At 43.9% G+C, this 27714-nt stretch overlaps 2 protein-coding genes across 2 annotated transcripts in view; one reads left to right on the plus strand and one right to left on the minus strand.

Annotated features, from left to right (window-relative positions):
• The window catches only part of mbd5 (methyl-CpG binding domain protein 5), a 38881-nt gene extending 21054 nt beyond the window's left edge, over positions 1-17827 (minus strand). The window contains exons 1-5 of the mRNA XM_076303414.1: positions 17437-17827; positions 5946-6831; positions 5632-5734; positions 4971-5151; positions 1661-4183 (exon numbers count right to left, since the gene is read on the minus strand). Of these exons, the coding sequence (XP_076159529.1) occupies positions 1661-4183; positions 4971-5151; positions 5632-5734; positions 5946-6058 (2920 nt within the window). The 5' untranslated portion in view covers positions 6059-6831; positions 17437-17827. The remainder of the gene's footprint in view (positions 1-1660; positions 4184-4970; positions 5152-5631; positions 5735-5945; positions 6832-17436) is intronic.
• A 1235-nt stretch (positions 17828-19062) lies between these two features.
• On the plus strand, positions 19063-27698 carry orc4 (origin recognition complex, subunit 4). The gene is given in 15 exon segments (XM_076303416.1): positions 19063-19237; positions 19572-19643; positions 19748-19824; positions 20504-20594; positions 21665-21740; positions 22145-22230; positions 22594-22642; positions 23735-23886; positions 24255-24308; positions 24310-24432; positions 24604-24690; positions 25275-25383; positions 26010-26105; positions 26262-26329; positions 27249-27698. Coding segments are annotated over 14 exon segments (1308 nt in total). The 5' UTR covers positions 19063-19237; positions 19572-19586; the 3' UTR covers positions 27432-27698.
• The last annotated feature ends 16 nt before the right edge of the window (positions 27699-27714 follow it).

Raw genomic sequence — 27714 nt, forward strand, 5'->3', positions numbered from 1 at the left:
AGCTCGAGTTGCTGCAGACAACAGCTAGAGCAGCCAGGCAGCTATAGTGCTACACTCTGGGGGCATAATAATAATCATCGGTTTTTCCCCCGTACCGACGGTACTCTGTGACTTCGATAAATAGAAATCTATGTGAAAAATGGCCGGAATTCTCCTTTAATAGTATTGAATAGTAATATTGTATTAGCAGATATACATTATTGATATGGCAGGGCCAAGTATTAATATTTATTTTTTGCCCATTTAGAGTTATTCTTAAGGGTATTGTTTTCTTCTGCAGTTACACAGATACTGTGATGAATCATAGTTAATTTTCTATCAATGTATTGAGTATTGCAGAATCGCTGTATCTTGATATAATTTTCGCAAGTATTGTGACCGAATCAATTCGTGAGCTACTCTGATGCATAAGCACAACCTCATCATTGTGAGGCTGGTTCACATTAACATACACAATGTAAGCATTTGCTGTGATTGATACACTACTGTAGCAGGTTACCAGAAGTAGTGCAACAACCATGAAAGTGCTGGTTAGGCTATCTGTGCTATCCTTATGCAGAGCTACCGATTCTCAAGCTTTTAGTGGAAGGCTTGTCATTTTGCTGGCTATCTGCTGCATCCTCCAATGATAGTTTTCATTTTGGATGGATGGCAGGGCAGTTCCTTCTCATCAAAATAGTTAGCATTTGTACTGACTCACGAATGTAACATTACATTTAAATAAGCTTGCTCTAGAAGAGAAGGTTCTATTTCTAAGACAAATTCACACTGTTTGGTAAACTGAAAAGATAGGCGGAAACATCCAGGAAAAATGCCCCTCAAGACGATCCGTTGAGAAAATAGCATCAGAGTCTCCTCTGGATTTCCAAGAAAGTTAGTCCTTGGGGCAAGTGGTTTCACTACAGTAGATAATGTATGCATGGAATCTTGGACATATTACATAGCCAAGAGGCACTGGTGATTCAGGCAAGCGCAATGAAAGGAAATATAATCTTATCTCGAGTCCAAATCTAAACGCAGTGGACACATTAAAACCAAAGAGGATGAGTCACACCAAGGGAAAACACTGAAGGACAAACCTCCTACTTCCTACGAAAAACAACCAAGATATCATAATACTACTCTGTATTCCAACCAGAAAGGATTCTTCTGCATCCTGCATAAAGTATGGGAGAGCAAATGTTTATCAACATGGTGAAGAAAAGCACTGGAATTCATCATCCTGAAAGGCTGCCGGAAGCCATTCTTCATATAGAGTAGATCTGACTAATTACAAAGCAATTAAACTGATTGGAAAGCAAAGCGAGCCAGTCAAAGCTATTGCTGCGGCATATGAGACATAACTTTGGAAATTCCTCTATGCAAATATTTGGCTGACTGCCCAAGTCAAATGGCTTCCTAACTCTGGGCCTGGACCTCACAACACATACAGTATAAAAGCTTTGGACCAGAAGCACACAAACACAAAAAGTAGCCTTTTGTTACAAGAAAGCTATCTGGTATACGTTAGTTTTTGTCGTCTACCACATGTAGTAGTGAAAGTTATGTTATTTACAGTACCCCAAAGATAAAGTGCCATTAGACTGTTCAGGGGTAGATAGAAGATATTTGAGACCCCCACGGTGTAGAGCTCCCAGGGTGAGACGACAGCCTCGCTTACCTGGCTCAGAGATGGCCTGGCCACAGCTTCCATCGTTGCTGCTTAGCATCATCCCTGAGACATTTGCACGTCCATGGCTGAGGGGATGTCCCTGTTGTTGCTGCTGCTGCTGCTGTTGATGCTGTAGGTAAGACAGTTGCTGTGGGTGAGCGCTCAGGTGGTTCATTGAAGGGTTATTCATGGGGTGCTGGCCGCCTTGCCCCATGGGGCCACCGCCGCCCCCCATAGCCGAGGCTTGGATCTGGTTCATCATCCCGCCACCGTAGGGCATCTGGGGGCCCTGGCCCGGGACACTCATGCTGGGGCAGCGCATGCCGTCACCCGGGCCGCGGAGCCTCTGCTGTGCCTGCAGGTTCTGGTGGCCTGGCCCGCCCGACATCACCCCGTCGCCAAAGTGCATCTGAGCCGGTCCGGGTCCAGGTCCAGGTCCTAAGCCAGGCCCGGGGCCCATCCTGACGTTCTGGACCATGTGCGAGTTCTGGGAGCTCATGGACTGGAGCAGCTGGGCCATGGAGGTGTTAGGGGGCAAGCCAGCGAGCCGCGACGGCGCTTTCCTCATCTGCTCAGGCGGGGGAGGGGGGCCACTGGGCATGCGTGGGTGGCCGGCCATCTCGGGCTTGAGAATGCTGAAGACCATGCTGTCGTGGTGACTGGACCCGACGCTGCTGCTGCTGCTGCTGCCGCCACCGCTACCACCACCACCACCACCGCCGGGCTGCTTGCGCTTGCGGAGTGGGTCCCTTTGCTGCGCCATCAGCTTGTCTCTCAGGGCGGCACGGCCACTCTGCCCGCTCTCGCCGCCCACGGAGTTGAGCAGCATGGCCGAGTTGGGAGGGGGGAGCATTGGGTTTAAAGTGCTGTGCCCATCCACTCCCTTGCTGCAAGGATGCCCACCGCCGCCACCCGTAGCTCCGCCTGCACCACCGCCATTGCTGCCCATGCCCGCCCCACCTCCACTGCCGCCACCCATTTTGTTTTGATTCGCTAGCTGTGCTTTGGCTGCCGCTGACAGAAGGCTACTGGCTGGGAAGGAGGCTGCGTTATGCTGGTTGAGGATCTGGTTGAGGGGCATTCCCAGAAGGCCTGGGTGGTTCTTCTGGGTGTTACCCCCACCACTACCACCAGCTGCACCGCTTCCGCCACTGCCACCACTTGTACCACAACTAGCACTGGCCACTGAGGTGGGAGGGGGGAACATGGAGTTGTGCTGGGCGCCAAGGGAATTGCCCATGCCTGCCAGCAGCTGGTTGGGCATGTCTTTGTATTGGTGCAGAGCGTCCGGCTTGGCCGAGGAAGGGCTGGAAGGCATGGCTGGCCGGGGGGAGCCCAGAGAGGACCTGGGTGAGCGAGGAGGGACCTTTATGCTGCCACAGGGCACCTGGGGTCCCGAGGGCATGGCGAAGCTCCCGTGGTCGGACGAGGTGGAGGATGAGCGAGAGCGCTGTGGCGGTGATTCCAGGCGGCCGTGCGGCGGAGGAGCGGCCATGTGCACCGGGGAGGTGACGGGGGACGGGGAGATGGAGGTGGCCGCCGCCGACGTTGGCTGAGTCCTCTGCAGGTGGCCGCCGTGGCCGACCGGCCCGGGCTTCACCGTGGGCAACGGGAGGTTGCTCGGCAATGGGACGATGGCAGGAGGGATGTTTACATTCATCATTGGTACCTGAGAGTGGACGCCAGGAGGGAAGCCGGAGTTGGGGTTGGCCATGGGGTTGGGATTGACCGGCTTGCTTGGGATGGGGTCCAAGATCCCCAGGGGGTCCTTCTCGGAGCTCAGCGGCTTCTTCTGGAGGATGCAGGCCGAGGGCATGGCAGGGGGTGTGGGGGGAGGGTGGGGCGCGGGCTGGCCCTTCCCATGGTGAAATACTGCTCGAGGCATGTCCATGCCAGGGGGGAAGTTGCACATGGGTTTCTTCATGATGGGGCTCTTGTTGACATTAGGGGGTGAGAGGGGCGTGTTAGTCCTTCCCGCCATGACGCAGGACGCCTGCGAAGCGGGCGAGCCGTGGAGCATGACTCCCGGCGGTGACAGGGGCGTCCGGCTGTTCCCCCCGTGGATGGGGATGGGGCTGCTGCCCCCCTGGAAAGCACAAGGGTTGGCCCCCGCCCGGGCAAAGGCGTCCGGGCTGCCCAGGGGATCAGTCCTTGGGGACAGCGGGCTGTCTCCATACACCTGCGAGCCGCTGGAGGTCGGGCTGAGCATGCCGGCATGGTGGTGGCCCCCAGCACGGTAGGGCGACTTGGGCCCCGGTTCGCTGCTCGCCAGCCTCTGCCTCTGGTAACCAGCATACAGCTCCTGCTGCTGCTGCTGGTGTTGGAGTTGTAGTTGCAGTTGGTGGTGGTGGACTGCACTCATGTCTTGGGGGTGTGGGTGCGGGTGCGGGTACGGCCGAGCACCTGCCGCCATCATCATCTTGAAAGGGTTTTTGCAGTCGGGCGCCTGGCCTGGCCCGGACAGGCCCTCGTGGGACTTATTCCTTATTGCTCTTGGGGTTGCAGAACGTGTAGCGCCCCCTGCTGCAGGTCCTGGGGAAACAATGAGGGGGGTATTAATGAGGGTTACGGCTCTTCACAAGGCATATAGAACGCTCCATTGACTTGAATGGGCTTTCCCAAAGTAGAGAAAAAGTACTCTTTTTCTGATTGGCTGGTGGGGTGATATTTTGAATAACGGGGCACCTATGTAGTAGGTCTGGTAAAAAAAGTTTAATCACCGTTCTATATAAATGCTTATGAATGGTAACTATAACAACCATAGTAGAACGATGTTTGAGCCTGGAAGCAGGCTTCGGAATCAACTGTAAACAAGCTAATTGTCCACGCTACCACGGTTAGGGCCAAAGAAAGTTGTACAACAAACTGAAGTCGGCTCCGCTGCACGTCGGGGAGTTTGTCTCCGCCTCCTCCATTAATTCCATAATTCCTTGGCGGCCGTTATCCCTTTCACATCTGAGCTTAAGTGTGATTTCACAGGAGGCAATTCATGCAGTCTTGTACTTATATAATTATTTATAACATACAACCTTTTGGGAATACCTACTGCAGACCTTTCACGACTAAAATCACTCACAGGAAATCATAAGAATAGAAAAGCATAATATGTCTCTAACTAACTATGACACAAAAATGTACTTTAAACTTGTGCTGCAGCTACTGTGCACAATATTTACAACTAAACATTGTTTAGTTCAGAGTCAGAAACCTGGCCATGCAAGTCCCTATGGCTTTGGATAAAAGTGTCTGACAAATCTGAAAATATACCTGTGCTCAATTTCTAGAAAGCACACACACATACACACACACACACACACACCTGTAGCCCCTCCTGGACTAGTCAGGCCTAACGGGGGATGAGGCATCTCCATGCTTTTATGCAGAGTAGCCACGGCGATGAGCTTTCTCTTATGTATGCAGAGCTTAGTGACATCCTCATCGGCCTTCACATCCTCCGCCGTCCTCTGCTTCACCGCAGCCCCAGGGTCAAAGTTGAAGACCTAGACACACACACAATGTAAGAGTTTGTGTTGACATGGGTAACACTCGTGCTGTAGCCCCTCGGTGCTCACAGAGCAGGTCCAATAATTTAAGAAATAAGAGTGTTTTAAAGGGGTAAACAAAGTGTGGCAAAATGACAAAAGGAGTCACATTTCCTGTAAGGTGCACCAAAGTTACATTTACCAGTTAGTTTACCATCAATATGAGTTATTGTTACTGTTTACATAAAAACTTTTGCTGTTTACATCAAAAACACCACATTGCTATTCTTTTTTTTTAATTAAATATTTTACACTGATTTTAACACATATGTTAATGCTAATTACTTGAAAACATACAACTAACATGTAGTAAGTATGGTAACTTAAGCTGTTAAAAACACTTGGCAAACGAGTGCTTCATGTTACCTTTTGCAGAGTGGGCATTAAAAAGCAGTATTAGCTCTGCACAAAGTAAAGCACATGGCAGAATAATCGCACCTTAGGGAGGATAAGGGGACACTCCAAACCACATTTACAGGTCCCATCCGTCAGCAGGTAGGACTTCACCTGCTCCAGGCTAGACAGCACAGAGCCACTGGGACTGAGGGGGAAAACACACACACACACACACACACACACACACACACACAACACACAACACACAACACACAGAGAGAGAGAAAGAGCGAGAGAGAGGGAGAAAGAAAGAGAGAAACAGACAGGCATCATTAAACAGTGCTAAAATATAACCACTGCAAATATCTTAACCTCAGTCCACATTAGTTCTGGGAAGACATCTGGCGCTGAGGTACCTTATATAAAGGACCCCGGTGGGATCCACCTTGCGCTTCCAGCCAATGGGCACCTGAGCCAGGCTTGGCTGCCCCTCCATGTCCCCTCCGTCGCACTCTTTCCCTCCATTCATTGTTCTGGGGATTTAGCAAATGACTCCTCGGGAGAGATCACACGTCCTTCAGTGTCCTCGGACGACTTATCATCATCTTTGTCTTCTTCGGGAAGAGGTGGCGGCAGTGGCAGAGGTGGCGTGTGGTAGCAGGGGCAACACGGGGAGGCTTGCGCACTAGACACAACTATGCTTTTTCTGCCCCTTGTCAGCAAAAATACGCAAGTGTCGTCAACGTAGAGACAACACACGGGGGTGAGGTGAGGGGGGGTTTGGGGAGGGAGTTGGGGGGGTGTTTGAGGCCAGACTCACGGGCGAAGCTGACCGCCCTGCTGCCGTTGTTTCATGACTTCGCTGAGTGCCGGCAGAAGTTCCCACAACTGACTCGGGCATCCACAGCCATGGAGGCTGAAGCAGTTCCTCAGAATGTCACACAAAGAGAGCGCTTCATAGAACAGGGAACCACACAGATACAGGGAGGCAGTTCATACAAGAACATAGTTTAGGCCGAAAGGTTGGTCGGGGGCGGAGGGCGGAGTAGGGGGCAGGGGTTAGGACTGGGGGATGTGGAGATGGGGTGGATTGGGGGGAGGGGGGTGGGATGACTGTCCTTAAAGGGACCCTTCAGCACAACGGGCTGCTGGTCAGACGAGAGGGTGCTTCGACATTTTGTTTTAACCCGAGCTAGTTGAGGTGGACTCTCCTAGGGAACCCATTGAGGGTGGAGGGGGGGGGCTGGGGTCAACACTATGCAGTGCCCTATGATGGCTTATTATGGGGTGTCCTCATGCTCCCTGTGAAAAGAGAAAAAAAAGATGCAACAGGTCAGCATCATAAAATCAGTTTGGTGAGACATCATCCTTTTTACACCAGTGAGTGAGCTTATGTTACAAAATTAGTTTTGTAAGCACACATTAAGAAAATCTCAGAAAAACAGTATTCTTAGATAGCTACACTGTAGCTATGAGTACAGTGAATAGATAAAGCAGAGGATCCTTTAAAAATTATTCTTAGTCTGATTTTCCCCTTATGTCATCAGGCAGAGACAGTGAGAGTGAGGGTTTAAGAGAGAGAGAGAGAGAGAGATAGAGCAAAGAAGAGAGAGACAGGAGTGCAAATGGTGAAAAGAAGGCAAAGGAGGAGAGCAAGCAAAAGTGAAAGAAAATGAGATAGAGAGATTGAACAAGAGATGGTGAGAGGCTAAATTAAAGCGAGAGAAAGAGAGAGAGAGAGAGAGAGAGACAGAGAGAGAGATGCACTGGCTGAACCTTGGCTGATATTATATTACATACATTCTCTCACAGTGGATGAATCATGCTCTTGCCGTGCATTTCCTGTTGTGGATGACTAATGCAGACCGGAGGGAGCAGCAAAGCCCAGTCATACAAGCTCCACTCTACACTCTTTAAAAACAGACAAGCGAGCGGGATACATTTTGTGGCATTCTCCATTGCAGCGATTTGAGAGTTACTTTGCCTGCCTTCATTTTTTTGTACTGTTTGTGCATTTCCTCATGTGCCAAGAAAAAAAAAAAAAAAAAGATTTGATCTGGGAGGGGGTGGGGGTTGCGGGTTATTGCCTGCTTGCTTACACAGTATGGCGCGTGGGGGTGAGGACAAATTAAATTGTATGCGTGAAGTTCAGACCTCAATACGGTTCCGCGTGCAGTGAGTTTGAGGGCAGAAATGCTTAGTGGCTTCTAGGAAAAGGCCAACAAGGAAGGGAAGGGGAGGAAAAGGGTGGAAAAAAATGGAGCAGCGACTCTTACAAGGAGGAGACTCTCCCAGGGGAGGTCTGTAGTACATGCTGTAGCCCTTCCACATAATCGCTGCTGTGCTGTGCACAGCGCTGCTCCCCGTACACTATTCTAATCCTCGGGCCGGACTAACAGCTTGTCTTCCTAACTGCATGCGAGTGTCTGACTGTTGTGTAGCACTGAATCTGTTACATATCCTTGTTGCATTGAGTCATGTTTCTTGTTCAATAGAATTCTGAAAATCGCCTACAAAAAGGACCCAAAGCTGCCATCGTTGCCATTATAAAGCTATCCAGGTGCTAACCGAGGCTAACTACCTATTGCAAGTTGCACTGCAAGTTAGCTCTCATGTAGCAAAAATCAAAGTTCGCCGTCTTAAAAGGGACACCAGGCAAGGTTTTCGTGTTAATCATCTTCGTAAGTCGGTATATGGTTAAATGACTCATTACGGGGCGAATGAAGGCTCTCTCGCCCGCCCTTACTGCCTGTAAGAAAGAATATCTCACTTGCAAGTTCGGTGTATCCTACCCACTGACCTTCAGTCTCACAAAGTCTCAGACATTGCGAGAAGTAGGATCAGTTTACATCCTGCATCCCCAGCACAGAGGCAGGCTAATGAAACGCTAGCGATTGTTGCAAACGTATGTATAATGGCAGAGCCGGCGAATAAGCAGCGAAAACCGTTGACGGAAGATGCAAAGAAAAGGAAAAGATCTTCAGACCGAGCGAGGGCTCGCACACGTATTGACATGTACAGACGGTAGGGGGAGCTTCATAGAGAAAAAGCATCAGGCTTGCCTGGTATCCCTTTAACATACCGAAGATCACAAAACCCACTCAAGGGCAGATGACAAAAGTGTGTAGGTCAAAATGTCTGCATTTCAAACTTCGTCACCGTAAAAGTTTAACAAGTGCGATTATTCAAAATCCCGCAAATACCCAGCTGTTGTTTTTTTGGGCGAACTTCAGAGTTCTATATAGCAGAATGTGGGCGAGAGAAAGAGAATAGAAACAGGTGGCTATATTTTGACAGTCTAAAACACATGGTCACTGGTGAATAGCTTAGGGGTTTGTCCAGGCCACATTGGATGTGGTTTAGTTATGAAACGCTATCAAACATCCGGCACATGGTGCAAGAAGGTGGGCCTTATGTTTCTTAATCAGTCATTGGTGTGTTTTGAGCGCAACATCCTTGAAACCAATGAGAGTGACATCAGTCAGACTTCAAACAGAGTATTGGTATTTTGATGGTCACCGGCGCATTTGAAGGAATCTGCTTGCACAATATATCACTGTTTATAAAGTGCTCTTAAAATGACATATAAACAAATCGCCAGGGATTTCTGACTAGGTTTCTCTTGGTCAGTGGCGTAATGCGTTTTAGGTAGTGTACGATAGCGATTTTTAGATCATGCGCTAGACCCCTCCTTAGGTCGTTAATTGTCACACCCCTTGGCGCATTGCTCAACAAAAGAGACGGGCATGGCGAAAAACTCGAGTGTACGTTAGGAATAAGCTTTGTGTCGGGATAACAACGCGCTTTGCGCCAGGTTTTGCGTCGCGAAAATAGGGCCCAGGGTGTCTTACAAAGGTTCTGCTCAAAATGTTGCAGTGCATCACCATGCACAACACTGCTTCACTCGGATCCAGTTAGGTCATTCTGATATAATATAATCAAACTGATTTTGTCACTGAGGCATGCTTGCGTCGTGTGCAGTTATGATACACTGAAACACATTCGCTTCTTCTCTTAAAGAACTATCACCGAACACCAGTGTTGTAGTACTTGAGTCCGAGTCATAAGCTAAATTTAGAGACTCGTGACTTGACTTGGACTTGAGCACTGAATGACTCAATCTTGGACTCGGATTCGTACATTCAGACCATTCAGACTCGGAAATTGAGACGAGGACTCGACTTTTTTTGGTAATGTCATCATTAGGCTATAATTGAAATATGTCATTAGAATATTATTTGGTATATGATTTTAATATCTAAATTATTTTGAGTATTAATATTAGTGCAATGGAATGTTACTGCTTCATGTCATAAGTCACGCCATTTTCCTACAATAAGGAAAATGCCTGGAGACATGAATGCCCGAAGCTTGTCCGTTTTGTATTTAATAGTGACTCGACTCGGACTTGACTCGGATGAGAAGTGGTCTCGACTTGGATTTTTTTTTTTAATGACTTGGACTTGACTCTGTCTTGAACACTGGAGACTCGAACCTGGACTTGGACTCGAGACATAGTGACTTTACTATAACACTGCCGAACACATCGACTTATGGCCTAGGCCACTGCCTTAGCATGCCCCTGCTCCGGATACAATATGGTACGACATTTAAATGATCATGAATAGGGCTGGGACAACGCGTCAACGTAATCGATATAGTCGACGCAAAATATGAGCGTCGGTTCGTCAAGCATAACGTGTGCTGCTAAATATTTTTAATTTTACACCTTCAGTGTTTTCCATACGTTGACTAATCTGTGGCTGGGCACCACAAAATCAAAACCGGCCACCACCACACATTGAAATTCTATGTTGTAGGCCTACTATTTAAATTAAAGATAAGATAAAATAATTTCATTAAAGATAAAATTATTTCATTAGGCTGCACTTTTTACTCACACAGCCTTTCCTCGCCCCGCCCGCCTCTCTCGTAACAAGCCCGCTGCTCCTCCTCTGCATGTTCATTTAACAAAATATTTACGATTGTTGAAGGATTGTTGTTGCCACATAGAAGCACTGCATAGAACACAGTGGGCTAAATTGCTATTAAATCCGCTTAGCATCGTGACCATGCTGCGCAAATTCGCAGCATTAAAACTGCTGAATTAAAGTTGAACTCTGCCAAGGTCTTATCACAACACAGTAACTGCAGTGTTTCCCACAGAATTTGATTCAATTTGTGGCGGTAGCGGACTTTGACAAGGGGGGGGTATTAAGATCGTCTTGGTAGTGTAGGTCTATTTGAGTGCCTGTCACTTTTTAAGACGTTTGAGGGAACCCTTGCAATTGTAACACAGTTGAAAGGCTGCTGATGTGTGGATGCAATTCATAACGTTTTCTACATAGTTAAAATAAAGGTTCGTACTTCTCCTTGGGACAAGCACTTATGAATTTTGGAAAACACTTTTCCATTTACATCGGGATTTTGCAAACATTCAGTGTCAGAGTCAATAAAATGACCCCTTCAAAGAAATTGACAAGCAGCTGTAAGTAGGCTAAGCATGCTAAATTCTACATCCAAACAGTATTCTAACGTTAGCTTTGAGATACTACTTGATTTCATAACTAAACTTAGTTTAGTCTCTTCAATGTAGCCTACTATGTTGTGATAAGACCTTAGCAGAGTTCACTTCAATGCAGCAGTTTTGAACAAATTTGCGCAGCATGGTCACGATGCTAAGCGGATTTAATAGTAATTTAGCCAGACGTCTTCTATGCAATGCTTCTATGTGGCAACAATAATCCTTCAACAATCGTGAATATTTTGTTAAATGCACATGCAGAGCAGTGGCAGCGGGCTACGAGAGAGAGCGGGGCGGGGCAAGGAAAGGCTGCGTGCGTAAAAAGCGCAGCTCAATGTCAATGCAAAGATTTGACCTTATATTTAATTAAAATTAAATTAAATTAAATTAAACATAGAATATTCATCTGTGGCGGCCGATTTTTATTTCGTGGCGCCCCGCCACAGATTAGTCAATGTATGGGAAACACTGCAGTACATTGAGGAGACTAAACTAAGTTTAGTTACAGTATGCAATCAAGCAGTATCTCAAAGCTAACGTTAGAATACTGTTTGGGTGTCAAGTTTAGCATGCTTACTTGCAGCTGCTTATTCGTTACTCATGCAGGGCTCATTTTATTGACTCTGAATGTTTGCAAAATCCCGATGTAAATGGAAAAGTTTTCCAAGACTCAAAAGTGCTTGTCCAAAGGAGAAGTACGAACCGTTATTTGAACTAACTACGTTATGAATTGCATGCACACATCAGCAGCCTTTTAACGGTGTTAATGTTAATTGCAAGGATTCCCACACGAACATCTTAAAATGACAGGCACTCAATTAGACATACACTACTGAACTTTATTGAATGCTACCTCTGACTAAGAATGCATTACTTTGCACTTGTATAGTCTTTTATTTTGGAATCTTAAGAGCAATAAACATATATTGCAATGTTAAAGAATTCATGTTTTTTTCATTCAGATGTGTAAATAAACATAAGTTGCTATTAGTGAATTAATGGGGAGATAATCGAATCGAAATCGAATCGGACTGAAAAAATGAATCGTTAGATTAATCGATGCATCGAAAAAATAATCGCTAGATTAATCGTTGCCCCAAAAAAGAATTGTTTATCCCAGCCCTAATCATGAATCATGAATCTAACATGACGACTCATTGACTTTGGAAATATCCTGCATTCACTAAACTTTAAAAAAAAAAGTATTTTTTATTGGTTGACCTTCTTAAACATCATTGCAAACTGGAATGCAGCATTGCAGCCCCTCGATTACATTGTTTTTGTAGTCGTTAGAAGCCAAAATCGTTATTGAAATCATTAGCCTATTGATTAAATCCACAGTGTAACTATGCTTATCTTCAGGCCAGACAAACACTTCTTCAGGTTAGCAGTACTGGAGAGACTTGTTGATATTTTAACTCAACAGCCAAACAAAGTCACCTCCCTGCATTGCTAGGTTTGTTGGTGCAAACTAACACCACCTGTTTCTGATTGGCTGGAATAGTGTTATGTGAGCAGGTGCACATATGTATGTTTGTTTTTAAAATGTACAGAGCCAGGGCTATATTGGATCGTGAGGCAATATTTGCTAAATGTGAGAAAAAGTGGATTGGTTTTGAATCGCTTACTGTTCCTTTAAACCACAATCAAAGAGGACATCTACAGATAGGCTACTGCCTCAGCATTACTTTTTGTTACTATGGCATGGACTACAGACAAGATGAAACATGGAAACACCACAAAACCATCTCTAGTCCCGATTTGTGGGACACAAGTGATTTATGAGGTACACTGTGATCCTGTTTTGATGGGTCATCATGACATTTTTCATGTCGCTTGTATCTTCTTTTGGTGCACACTGAACATATGTAGCCTAGACTCAGATACTTATGAACACAGACAGACACTGACACAAATATTGTAACCATGACCCATGAGAATTATGTCAATTGTAATAGTCACCTGTAATCAGTCACCTACATCAGTGTCATTGAGGGCTGACAGCCCTAATGAACATATCCAACACCCTCATCTTAAACACATCTTAAGGTAAACATCACCACATCCAATTGTCCTGTAGTTCATCCCCTTACAGTTCACAACATCAAAACCAATGAGTTCCTCGACCAGAAAACTACTCCAAGATTCTATGCCTATTTGACAAGTTTACAGTGTTACTTACACCACACCAAATATTCAGAAATGTGGAACAGGGTGAGAATGCACTGGAAGAAAGCTGCTAGCTCCTAGCTCTGACTGGTGTTAAGATATTTCATTCGCTTGCTGGCTCTGCTGTGGTAAATTGCTGGCACACAATGAGGAGCACATTAGTAGTCCAACCAGGTAGGGCTGGTCACACTAGGGTCAGACAGAAAAGATGCTTGGAAACTTTCTCCGGAATTCGCTCGACCGTTGCCTTCAGCGGACAAGGAGGAGTGCGAGTGTGAGGGCTTTAGGCCCGATGGTCTCGGGGCTCCTTTAGAGTGGAGGTTACAATTGACACACAGTGTGGCTTTGAAAGCATATGATTCAGTTTCTGTTGTTCTACATTTACAGTTTGCATTTATTAATACAGCAGATGCACTTATCCAAAGTGACTTACAGGATTTTGCATATAGTTAGGACCTAGAATCATGGGGGTCAGACTCATCACTTAGCCTAACAACACTGCGCTCCATCAGTTGAACCACATGGGGTGGGCAAAGAGCAAAGCTTAACTAAAGCTAATTATATACTGAGGCAAAATCTATCTGCTAGTGTAATACCAAAAGTAAGATCCTAAGCACAAACGTTGGTGGATCCCCTCAATGCTTTCATCTGCAACACTATGGCTTTATTACACGCAAAAGACGCTTTGAGCATTTAGTGACATTGCACATAATTTAAATTAGGGCCTTCGGCCCGTCTAATGTCGATCTGTCTGTCTGATATAGCAGCTGAGACACTCACCGTGAGTCTGGGACCAAATGCAGGTCTCCGGCGTTGTAGCCAAAGCACTTCAGGATGGTAATAAGTAACAATGCTGTTCCAAACAACTCAGAGGTTGAACATTTCTGCCCTAAAATTTCCCAAATGCATTTCAGACAAAATCAAAAGTCAAGATTTCCAACCTCCTACTAAAAAAAGTACAGTGGAGCGCTACTCAAAGTCAGACGTCCTACTGGTAAACTCCAGGTAAGTTAACCTATTGTGAATTTAGAGTCAGAATTGAACTACGACTTCTAACTTCAGAGTTGTCTGAGGACGCAGTAAGATGGTTAATAGTAGACAGCGTTTTGTGGCATGTCTGACAAAATTCTCACTCCACCATGGACATGTATCATACTGATGATAATGTACATTTCCTTTATAATCTCAGTTGATTAAATCAACTAATCAAATAATCAACAGATTTAGTAGATGAAAGATATTCACGTCAGTGACAAAATGCAGGTTACTGAGGCTGTAAATGAAACCATATTTGGATGGACATAAGGCTTGGGTATGGCAAAAGTGACAGGGGGAGGGGGTGGTGATTGGGGGGCCTCCGTTGTGTCGTGAGGTGATCAGGTGTGCCTGAGGTGCAACGTCTCGGTGAGACGATGACCAGGGTCGGGAGTGAGGCCTTGTGTGCCTGAGGGCAGATTCATGTCAGTGTCTCATCTCAGCCAGGGACGCTGACTCACCACCGGGCCAACTACAGCTGACTGCAGAGCGCACAGGGAGGTGTGTGTGTGTGTGTGTGTGTGTGTGTGTGTGTGTGTGTGTGTGTGTGTGTGTCTCTGCCTCGATGTCTGTGGGTGGGTGGTTAGGGAAAGTGCTGAAGGCAGGTGAAGGCCATGTCCTCAGATTAAGCATGTTCACATGCAATGACATTACTTGCAAGGCCACATTTCATATAGGCCTATCCAGCCATTTTCCACATTATATAAAAGGAATCGAATATGGACAGGTCCAACAGAACACAGACCAACCACAAGGCCTAGGCTTACATAAAGGTTTAACTAGCGTAAATAACAAAGCATGTTCAGGAGCTGGGCAGACAGAGGATGACCAGTACAGAAATCAAAAACATTTTAGCAAAAAGTGGTCTTCACATTCCGTACCCAGACAAAGAGGGGTGGGCTAATGCCGATTTTAAACTGTTAACCTGTGCTTCTTAGTGACTATTGTGTAAGACGTTTGACAGCTTCACAGATCTCCAGGTGTGTGGGGACAGATTTGGGTACCACATTAACGTCAAAGTGCACTGCTTTCTACATTTAAGATCCTCCTTTCTTCACATTCTCATCTCCCCTTCTCCACTGGTAATAATACGATGAACTGTTGTTTAATACCAGCACAATTAAGTTACAGGGCCCTTAGGAATATGGCCCACTTTATTACACATTACATTTTTTTCTAAAATAATTTAAAATAATTTAAAATCAAAACAAAATGGAAAAAGCTAAATAACAATAGCATGATCTAATCAAAGCACCACAGCCCTCAAAGATCATAGTTTAAAACAACACTGGTAGTGCTTAACATAGTCGCTTGGCCCTGGCCCTATAGCCTAGAAAACATTAGCATGCCCTACACCATCAGGACAAGTCATGACTGCTCAAATGTGGCTGGTGCTAAAGGAAAAGATTGAAGAAATGTCAATGTACTACGTTTGGACAGTTGACAAGGCCACCGGTGGAGAATGTTGATTTCTAAGTTCAATTCTAAGTTGGTGAGACAACTGCTTGGTAAAACGCTTCAAGTCTCCTGAATATGGTTTAAAAGTACCATTGAGGGCTTTTGGTATCTCTATGTCAGTAATTCCCCTGTGAGAGATCATTACAGGTACATATAAAACCATCCATGGGGTGTCACAAAGGTAAGTCCCATTCTCTACTTGAACTAAGGTGCTGACCTAGGACTAGAATGTCTCTAATTTGACATGAACCTTACTGTGGGCCACAAGAAGAATTGAGAAATAACACAGATGACAATGAAATAAACTTGGTACATGGGATGTCAGGCTCACATTATTAATCTACAGGGGTGTTTAGACTAGTGACTAGTGTAACACAGTCTATGCCTGTGTTAGATGATCAACATAGTGTTTTCCACATCCATGTGTAGCTGTTGCTTCTAGAATAGGGTCATGGAGGTCACAAGTCAAGGCTACTAGAGGTTTTAAAGGCATGAATATAAGGTTAACCTTTTGATGGGCCCATATTATAGTGGGGGCAACTGATTGTCAAATCGCAAGGTAAAAACCAATGAGATGGAACAACAAAGAACAATGATATTTATGACAGTTGTCTTTAGACACGAGATATCATTGAAGTGTACCAATGCCAAACCGTCCATGCCATATGTCACACCATTATCGACAGATTTCAGAACCGCTACCTACAAACGTTCGATGTGTTACAGCAACTCTAATTCTTCCCATTTGGAATTACATACCATTTTCGATGTCAGAGATGTAACTTAACTGGAATAAGATCAATGCTTGCTCCAGATTACAATAACAACCGCCTATCAAAAACAACCCATTTGAGCTGGTGCTAGCGGGTGTTTAAATCAACCAGCTAACAAGCTTTGTGAGCAAAGACTAGAAGAGTTAACTGCGTTTGCATAGTAGCTAGCAAGCAAGCTAGCCTCTGTCTCTCACCCATCATCGACAGCCAGCTAGCAAGGAGCTACCAACCATGGCTACCGTTTATTAAAACGTCTTTGATAATATGTTACAATTTTGAACGTCCTCCATGACTCCCAGTGAAGTCCCACATTTTAATACAGGGCACTTCAGAACAAACTAGCAACCTTGCCAAGTCAACAATCAGACATAAGATAGTATTATTGACAAACTACATGGCCAACTCAGACTAATTTCGTGGTAGCTACAGTACTTAGCTCGTGGGAAATGATCAGTAACGTTAGCGTAGCTAGCCAACAACCTAGGTAGCCGATAAATCTAACTATCGTCAGCTAGCTCATCAGCTTGTGGGGTATGGCAAATAGCTAATATATTTTTAAGTCCAGTTCATATGACTGTTGCTATAACGCACAGGTTTAAAACTCAACGGAACAGTGACCATTTCGCAATATATTTCGAGACAATTACCACAAACTCCAGTCAGATTGAAAATCATAAAACGTTAGCGCCGCTACTAACGTTACCAACCTATTAAGGTTCAACCATACAACAAACAGCAATGGAGTACTAGATCTAAAGCTAGCATAACGTTATTAACGTTTCCAGATAGCTTAGCTATCAAGCTAGCTTGTTAGCTGACGTTCGGAGGCTAACAAGCTAGCTTGGTGGCCTGACCCAGCAGTGGGAGCAAGAGGGAAAAAAACAACAGGAGTGAAAAACAAAACAAAACAATTCAAAATAAACAAAAATGATTAAATCGCATACGTACCTTAATGATTTCTTAGTTGTATGGGATGATAAAACATGATCCGAAAAACAACTAAGTTTGTCTTCTCGCTAGCTTTATTTGAACCGAGAGCCCTGTCCACTGAAATGTCTCCAACCAGGGCCAAGGCAGAAACACAGGGAAAGGGTAGCTAACGTTAGCAAAGGGTAGTGTTGCTGAGAGCAAGAGACAGCGAAAGGAGAGGCTTTAGGATTCCTCCTCTTATTTTCATGTCCTAACAGTCTTTACCCTCATCTTTCCCGTGTCCAATAACTTCCCGAACGACTAATTATGTTGAAACAGTTCGTTTAAGCTTGTTAAAAATCGGTTCTGTCCCTTTAAAAATAAAAATAAAAAGCTTCCCCATCAACTGCCTTTGCTGGTTCTTTCTGAGCTTGGGATAGAAAGATGGAGCTCTGTACTGCGCTTGCGCGGCTGCGAAAGCTTGGAGAAGACGGGTTGTTCCAGCATGCATTTGGACATGACAGGACACAAAGATCAGAGATGATAAAGTTTCAAGAACTTTTGAAGACTGCACATTTGTGACCTGTTATGGTTAGTGTTTACGACCAATGACATACTGTACAGAAGACATATGATCCCTTGCATGACTGAGTCATATCGATGCTTTTGCAACAGTGACATATTATGGTTATGGTTCTAGGTATATGCTTTTGCTCAAAGCGACGTACAGCAATAACATTATAATAAATAAAAAAATACTAAGAGTAAATAGTAATAGACTGGAAAAATTAACAGAGCAATAATAACAAATTGTCACAATAACAGCAGCCATACACATATAAATGGACTACAAGGTGAACTAATTAGATAAACATCTTATAAAATAAAATATTTAGATGACATTCCACAAATCCAGAGTAAATCCATAGTGCTAAAGAATTTCTCCCAAAAGTTAGTCTACTACTACTACCCCAGGCATGGGTAAGTTCATATAGGCTTTTCAACAGCTAATATACTAAGATGATATTCCACAAATCTGCAGTAGGCTAAACTCAAAGGCCTAATAAATTTCTCCCAAAGGTTATGCTACTACTTCCATCCCAAAGGTATATGCAAGAGTAAGTTCATATATGCATTTCAACAGCTAAAATACTCCACATAGGCTAATCACAGTAAACACATCATTCCTCCCTAAGGATATAGACCTAGGCTAGTGACACTCCGAAGATAAAGGCAAGGGCAAGTTTATATACAGTGTAAGTTATTTCCTACATGGGCCCATGTGTATCTGCCAAAGCTTTGTATCGGAGTGGATTGTATCTTAATGGCATTAAATGTTATTAAGATACCATCCACTCTGATACAAAGGTTCTGCAGTGCAGTCATACACATGGGCCCATACCCAATAACCAAGTAGCCAACCTCAATTAGAGCAATATAATTCTGGGCTGGCAGTGTAAATATATAACAGGTTAAATGCAAGGAATACATTTATACATTTATGTAAATATATAACAGGTTAAATGCACGAAATACATTTATAAATATTATTATTGAGTGCCCATTATAGAGACTGCACAGCTTTACAATGACTAAGTAGACAACAGGGTTACCAGCCTCGTTTTGACGCCACACCGACAACCCCGGATATGCTCTAGACAGCCATTCTTGATTTTACACAGTCTCTGTTCTGGTTCCGAAAACTTCCTTGTGGCAACATTTTAGGTTGAAAGTTCACAAATGGCGCGGAAACCAGAGAAAGGCGTTTGAATTGTGTTTTTGCCAATTTCAGTTCGTTTTCCTGTCTTGCATTTATTTCACGTTTGAAACGCAAACTTCAGTAAGTATGCTTGCTAACTAGCTAACCAAAATAGGCATGGCTTCATTTGTAACGCTCTTTTTTGCTTGCTCTCAGATCAAGGTTCTGCTAAACGTCAGAGGCTGTTAGATAAAATGGACATGTGTTTATAGTTCCAATTAAGATTAATACTCACTGACCACAGTAAATATGTTTCTAATCCTGCACAAATAGGCGAGCTGCAGCTATGTTAGCAATATAGTTTTCTTGTCGTAGTGTGACAGCATCTCCTTGGTATTATACCAAGGACAGTGTAAGCACATCAGAGTTTTGACAACAGCAGTGGCTAATCCCGTTTTCTCCCCATCCCGACCAGGAAGCAAACAGTGCCATGAGCAAAAGAAAATCAAGAGAGAGTCATATGACAGTTGGGCAATGTGTCTCACAGGTTTGTATTATGATGCATCGAATTGATCTGGATGTCAGTGAATGAATAGATGAATTCTTCCTTTAAATATTTTTTGTGATGTGCATGTTTGTGTGTATCTGTAGGCACAAAAGGTTTTGAGGCAGAGATTTTGCCACCAGGAGATCTCTACTCCACCCGTGGGTCTTGAATCTCAGCACAAGTAAGTGTCATGAGAACCCCGCTACTGCTGCTGCTAATATGTGATGGGATCTGGGAAAACCCACCCCATGGTGAAATCAAAAATCCTTTATTACTGGTCCGTTCAACCCTCTCTGGTGAAATTTCACCAACTTAAGGTTCTGATTCCATCCTAGCAACACCCTGGATACCGTCCCCTAGCAACATACTGAATGTTTTCTAGGATGGTATCAGAATCTTAAGTTGGTGAAATTTCACTATGTAATGGGTTTTCTGTTTATGTTCAGTATGTTTCTGTTTCTGTTTATCTCAGACTTTTACACTACCTTTCATACAACTGTTTTTACCATTAAGGTGATTGGTGTTAATCTTTCAGCAGGATTCAGAACTTGGATGACAAGTTATGTTAGGACCGCTTATCCAAAAAAACATGTGTTTGAACTCAGAGAAACATTCATAGTTGATGTGAGCAGTAACACTCCTTTACAGCCATACCCTGACCTTCCCTTCATGGTAGTCTGGGTCCTTGTGCTGTGTGCCCAGTGCCCACTGCCTACCCCCAGCCCAACCCCCACCCACACCTCCCAACTCAACCACCTGTCCTTGTCATTGAGCTCTGTGTGTGGTGGTGGGGGGGGGTGTCTCAGACATGAAGGGTTAGAGTTACAGAGCTTGTGGTCTTCTGCTCCCACTTCTTTCAGACACTTGCTGGAGTTGCTGAGGAGAACGGCTGTTCACGGCGAGAGTAACTCGGTACTCATCGTGGGACCCAGGGGATCGGGCAAGACAATGGTATGAATGAGGCGCTCTGTTTTCGTGTTTGTGTGCCCTCGCCTTCACTCCCACCCCACCCAGGTTGCACTCAGCCGTATGGCTACTGTAGAAGTCACACACACACACACACACACACACACACACACACACACACACATTAGAAGCCTTTAGAGCAGCTCTTGTCATGTAGTCTTGTCCTCTGTCTGCCAACTGTTGGATGCTTGATCCAATGTCCCCTGGCTGTGCATTGGGAAAGCTCAGTGGGACAATCCTGGAAGTGTTCTGAAATAACAGTAACAGACCCATACCGCCCTGTTCAGAAACCGGAGCGCTGGCTTATTGTGTGTGCTGAGTGTCTCCCACTATGAATAGTGTATGTACAGTAGCTGGAAATATGTTGTGTTGAGTTTTTATCTTTTCTGGTGTTAAGTGTTAAATTAAAGGCACTCTAAGCGATGTTGGTTCACTTCTGTTGACGTTCAAACAAAGCAGAGAACTAACTCGCTACTCCCTCCCGTGCAATTGAAACTCCTAAACGCGCATCTCGTCTGTGATTTGCTGGAACAGTTTATTATGTTTTTATGGTCCAGGTTGGACCAAGTTGTTTTTGTTGCCATTTTTGGAGCCTGGGCTGTCCACAGAGACCACGTTTTTTCAGGGCACAGGCAACTAGCGGATGGTGCGGTGATGTTTGCAGTATGTGACAAAAAATGTTTTAGCTTAGAAACTGCATAACATAGCTTCGACTTAGAGCACCTTCAATATCCATATCACTTCTGAGTTCTGACATTTAAAACAAGACCCCCCAAACACTAGTAACAGTGACTACAGTGGATATGCAGGTGATGTGCTCCATATACAGTGGCATGTTCAGTAATTCCTCATACTCCCATGGTCATTTACCTTTAAATGATCTCTGTTTATGTTGTCAAATACAGCCTAATACTTTTTATTATTTCCAAGTCATCATGTTTCAGGTTTTTTTTAAAGACTTAAAGAAAGAAAGGATACTCTCTGCATTGTCTGTTCATGTACAGTAACTAATTGGAAAGATGGTTGCATATGTCTGTGTCTCTGTGTCTCCTCAGTTGCTGAACTACGTCCTGAAGGAACTACTACAGGAGAAAGATGTTAAGAGTAACATCATGTTGGTTCGTTTGAATGGTGTGCAACATGCATCTTATTTTGTACATTGAGTGTTATAATTGGAAAAAAAATGCACGCTATGTATATACCGTAATTTCCTGCTTATTAGCCAAGGTTTATACTGTACTTTGATTTTGCAAATTTCTTCAGCAGTGCAGTTAATACAGGGAATACATTTCTACACTTCATTCTTCTTTCTGATTAAAGCACTAATCTGATTCAAATTCATTGGGTTATTGGACACTGCGGTTAGTAGTACACAGGTGTGTGTTTTTAAATTATTATTATTTGCATAAAACACTGTCCTGTGGTTTATACACAAAGCGGCTAATACATGGGAAATTACTGTATGCATATTATGTAATACATTATACATTGATCGTGTTTGCTTCATGGACTATAACACTTCTATGTGTCTACAGGGTTGCTGCAGACCGATGATAGGATTGCTCTTAAAGAGATCACAAGACAGCTCAACTTGGAGAACGTTGTTGGGGACAAAGTCTTTGTAAGTGATTTCCACAAGTTATCCTGTGAAGACAAATCTAATAGGGTGAGCTTTCAGACCAAAGGGCATAATGAGCAAAAGTGCACTATGGTTCCAGAAAGCCTCCTTGAACAACCAAGGTGTTAGAAATGAAGTTCTATAAACCACTTAGTGATGGTAGTTGTTCTGCGATGCTATCAAGTAATGCACCTCCAAAGTGGGAGAGCCAGTGTGGCTTTGGGCACATAAGTCTCTCAAAAATCTTTGCTGAACGATGCAGTTTTATCCTTTGTGTGTGTTCTTTACTCTACAAAGAGGCTACCATGTTGTACAGTGGAGTGTTACTGCATGCTATGATGACATGCTTATCTTTTAATATTTCAGGGCAGTTTTGCTGAGAACCTTGGTTTCCTTCTGGAAGCACTAAAGAAAGGTGGGTAACACTTTATTTGACAGTATTGACATAAGAGTGACATGATACTGTCATGACACATGAACCCTAACCCTGATCCTAACCTCTAACCCTAGTCCTAACCCTAAACCTAACCCTAACTTGTTATGACAAAAACCAGATGTCACTTAATAACAGAAGCATTATGTCAGAAATGTTTATGACTTGTTTATGACACATTCATGACAGTGTCATGTCATTCTTATGTCAATAAGAAATAATAATGTAAGTGTAACCGGAAGGGGAAACTTCATGACATGGAAATAATGTCCTCCTTAAAGGTGCCATGTGTAATGTCCGCCAAAAAATCAATTCATACTCCACATTCCATAAAAGATGGGGGCAGTATACCTCCAGAAAGTGAGATGGTCTACCCTAGAGTAACAACCGAGAAACGTGTATTGCAGTTTGGCTGGCGGTTATGTTGCCAGCATACTGCCTCCCATGGCCGAAACTGGTATTATGACACCTCTATGTGCCCTCTCCCCACATACACAGCACACTATCCCATCTCCCTTGTCATCCCCCCCAACACACACACCAAGACCCCTGGCAGTTGGGTTAGCCCCTTGAGCCGTGGATCTGCCCAAGGTTTCTTCCTTAGTAAGGGAGTTTTTCCTTGCCCCTGTTGCTCTTGGGTGCTCCTTGTTGGTGCCCCCCCCCAATCCCAATCCCCCCCCCCCCCATAAATGCACAAATAGACACCAGACATAATTTCACTGCATTTCTTACATCCAGTAACTATATGCATGTGACAATAAACTTCCTTGTATCCTTATACCTGTCAGACTGTGGCTAGTAATTTAGCATGCTAATTCAGGTTGATATCTCTGCAGCACTATACCTTGTCATTTTTTTAATGACATCTCGCCCTTATTTCTTCTCATTCTTTTGATGCGTGTAGCTTATTTTTTGGATATTTTTACCTCAATTCTTACACATGGCACCTTTAAACATAAACATGTTTGTGTGTGTGTGTGTGTGTGTGTGTGTGTGTGTGTGTGTGTGTTTGTGTGTGTTTGTGTATGTGCCTGTGTGGATAAGTCACCATGCATTGACCCCATTTCTCTTTAGGTGACCGGACCAGCAGTCGTCCAGTGATTTTTGTGCTGGATGAGTTTGATCTCTTTGCCCACCACAAGAACCAGACGCTTCTGTACAACCTGCTGGACGTTTCGCAGTCGGCCCAGGCCCCTGTCGCTGTGGTGGGCCTCACTTGTCGACTGGTGTGTCTCCCCTACAAAATAAACCCTTTCTCACTCCCAGTATGGGGTGGTACAGATGCCACTAACACATACATGTATAAACCTGTGCTTATACCAAACTCTGCAGAGGAATGGTAGCAATGAGTAACATTTAACACTGAAAAATGGAAAATGGAAAAATTATATACTCTCTCTCTCTCTTGCTCTTTCTTTCTCTCTCTCTCTTTTCACTCTTACTCTGGGGTTCTGTCTATCTCTTTATCTCTTTTTTTCTTTCTCTTTCTCTGGGGTTCTCTCTCTCTCTCTCTCTGAGTTATCTGTGCCCCCCCCCCCCCCCCCCCCCCCCCCTTATATGTTAACTTTGGTTGTGTGGTTCTCTGTGTGGTCAGGATGTGCTGGAGCTGCTTGAGAAGCGGGTCAAGTCGCGTTTCTCCCACCGCCAGATCGATCCACCTGCTCAGCTCAATGGGCTTCAGCCAGTACCTGGAGATGGTGCGCTCTCAGCTCAGTCTCCCCTTGGACTTCCCCGACAGCAAGTTCTCGGACGAGTGGAACACCAGTGTTAAGGTGAGGCCATGCGGCAAAGCAGGGATGATGATTTGACATCTTCTAGAAGGGATTGGCTTTTTACAATTATCTTCAGATGTAGGGAGATTTTTGTCAAAATCTACTTTAATCATTTCTTGAAGGGCCGTAACCAGTTTGACAAAAAAAGATGTGTTTTGTCTTTTCAATTAGAAACTGTGTGAGGACAAATCAGTGGAGGAGGTTTTACGCAAACACTTCAACAGCAGCAAGGACTTCCGCTCACTGCATTTGCTGCTGGTAAAGCAGAACTACTTTACTTAAGTTCTTAGACACGTTTGTTTAAGTGTGTGTGTGTGGGTTTGTTTGTGTTTTTTGTGCATTTGTGTGTATGCGTAATGCTTGGTTTCAGTAGGTTACACTTTCATAAGAGTTCTTCCCATCCTAGAGTAGGTGTTTGTATGGTCGTGTGTGTCTTATGCGCAATATGCTGGGTGTCTAGTCTACACCTTCCCTCATCACTTATCTACTTCTATAGTGTTGCAGATTTGCATTGACCTTTTGTCTGATCGTTTTGTGTGGAGTGTTATATGGTAGACCATTGTGCTTCTCCTAGCACTGGGGGTTAATTTGCTTGTGTGTGTGAATGTCTGTCTTTGTGTACTGTATATGCATGTTTGTGTGTATATGCATGTTTGTTTGTGTGTCTGCCTGTGTATGGTGTGTGTGTGTGTGTGTGTGTGTGTGTGTGTGTGTTTGTTTGTGTGTCTGCCTGTGTATGATGTATGTATGTGTGTGTGTGTCTGCCTGTGTATGATGTGTGTGTGTTTGTGTGTGTGTGTGTGTGTGTGTGTGTGTGTGTGTGTGTGTGTGTGGCCCCACAGCTCTTGGCTCTGGGCCGCGTAACTGTGTCAAACCCGGTCATCAGGCCAGTGGACCTGCTGGAAGCTGGCCGCTGGAGTAGTGTGGACTCCAAGGCAAACATTCTCCATGGTGAGTGCCACCGCAATCACTATGCACCGCTATAGAACATGGAGCACGGAGCACAACGGAACATAACAAGTAAAAGAAGGAACTTTAGGCCCCGTTTAGAACGTTTAAAGATGTTGAAATATGGCGTGCCTGAGAAGAATCTCTTAGAATGTGTAGTTTGACACCAAGACTAATCTTGGATGTCTAGTTACCCGAGTGCCTCTGCCCATTACTAGACTGTTTTTATTGTTTATTTCTTTGTAGCTGTCAGATATTACTTATTTGTTGTTAATACTGGTCATTTGTGCTGCTAAAAAGGACGTTGGAGTACTTTCCCAGTGTTTTATGCAAATTGAAAAAAACAAAACAGTGTATTGACCACAGCCATGTGTTCTGATTCTGATTAATGTTTGCGTCGCCTTAACATCTTGCCTATGGTGTTAAATTAGCGTTAGTTAGATTTAAGACTTGCCACTTTGCCCATCATTCAAACTAGAACCCTAGTGTGTAGTATGTGTATGTATAAGTAATGTATGAAATCGGTAGAAAAATCTGTTGTATAATAATTTTACAGTAGCCACCATGTGATGGTAACGTGTGTGTGTGTGTGTGTGTGTGTGTGTGTGTGTGTGTGTGTGTGTTAACAGGTGTGTCTATTCTGGAGTTATGTCTCATCATTGCTATGAAGCACTTGAATGACATCTATGAGGGAGAGCCTTTCAACTTCCAGATGGTACACAATGGTGAGACTGGACTGGACAGAATTGGACATGAAAATCATATATCAGAATTATTTAAATAAAAAAAGTATACCCCCCCCCCCACACACACACACAAAAACAACAACAAAAAAAATCTTAAAACTATCACCCCCCCCCCCCCCCCCCCCCCTTTTCCAGAATTCAAGAAGTTCATTAGCAGGAAATCACACACCATCCATAATTTTGAGAAGCCAGTTGTCATCAAGGTAAGTTAAACCTCAAAGACTTTACCCCATTTAAAGTTGACTTTGTTACAGTATTAAGTATTAACAAACAACAACACTGAGTTTTGGTCTAAAACTACCAGCCTCCAACTCTACCTAAAAACTTTGCAAACCCCACTGATAGGCCAGCTGGCACTGCTTGTTAATATGCTAACTGGGGCTAAAATCGTGCTCACAAACAATGATTATGGAAACCATTTTCTGAACCCCCCCCCCCCAAAAAAAAAAGACAAGTTAAAAACCAAAACAAAAAAACAATATTATTTATATTGTTTTATTTATATTATTTATATTGTTTTATTTATACTGTAGAACAGAAGGACAAAATGAAAACATTGTTGCAAAATAGAATAAGTTGTATCTTGATTAATGTTGTTTTCATAATCATGAAATGCCATAAGTCATTGAAATGAATTAATTTAAGTTTCAAGTCAAAGATGGGTTTTCTTACATTTGTATTATGTTCTAACTTAAACAACAAATCTACATAATGCATAGCCTGAACGGCTATGTTCATTGATCCTGGACCATGACCATATACTAAACCATCAAGATTAATTTGAAGATGGAAAACATAGTTGCTCATACCATAAATTAAAAAGGATCACATTGTAGTGTTACTTGAAATTATATTATAAGTGTGTATATGTAGGTTGGCTTCATTCTTTAGTGGTAAAAATGACTGAATGTTTTGATAGTGCTTGACTGCCATTTAGTGGATATACATGCACATTGCATGCATCAAGTGACAGAACTGACCTGCTGTATAAAACTGGATGTGTCACTGTTGCTTACATGCATTTCTATTTTGATAGTAAGTATTTCAGAATTACCCGTGTGTGTGATGTATTCAATGGTGAATAGAGAAGCCATCAGCTCTGTGCCCTGTTTGTGTGTGCAGGCCTTTGAGCACCTCCAGCAGCTGGAGCTGATTCGGCCCGTGGAGGCGTCCAGCGCAAAGATCCAGAAGGACTACCAGCTAATGAAGCTCATGTTGGACCACACCCAGGTCCTGGAGGCCGTGCAGCGCTACCCACAATGCCCCACAGATGTTCGGCAGTGGGCCACCTCCGCGTTTGCCTGACACTTGGACTGTATGCTTGTTATGGCGATTCTCATTCTCAATAATGTTGACTTGAGAGGTTTCTTTGCAGATAGTGCATCAGTATGTGGCAAATGTTACAGTGGATCACTGATGGATGACCACTTATGGACCAAAACATACACGGCCTTGGACTTTAGGTTGTGTTGACATACAAAAATATTCTGCTTTTTATGCATCACACTTTTTCATGGCCAAAATGTAAAAATAAAAACTTAATTGTTGAATTAAACTAAGACAACTATTGTACACTTGTGATGGGTTT

This window comes from Alosa pseudoharengus, unplaced genomic scaffold, assembly GCF_046254945.1.
Source record: "Alosa pseudoharengus isolate Yale_2024_CS ecotype anadromous, Long Island Sound unplaced genomic scaffold, YU_APseudo_1.1 YU_APseudo_1.1_scf_24, whole genome shotgun sequence".
NCBI classification, from domain to species: Eukaryota; Metazoa; Chordata; class Actinopteri; order Clupeiformes; family Clupeidae; genus Alosa; species Alosa pseudoharengus.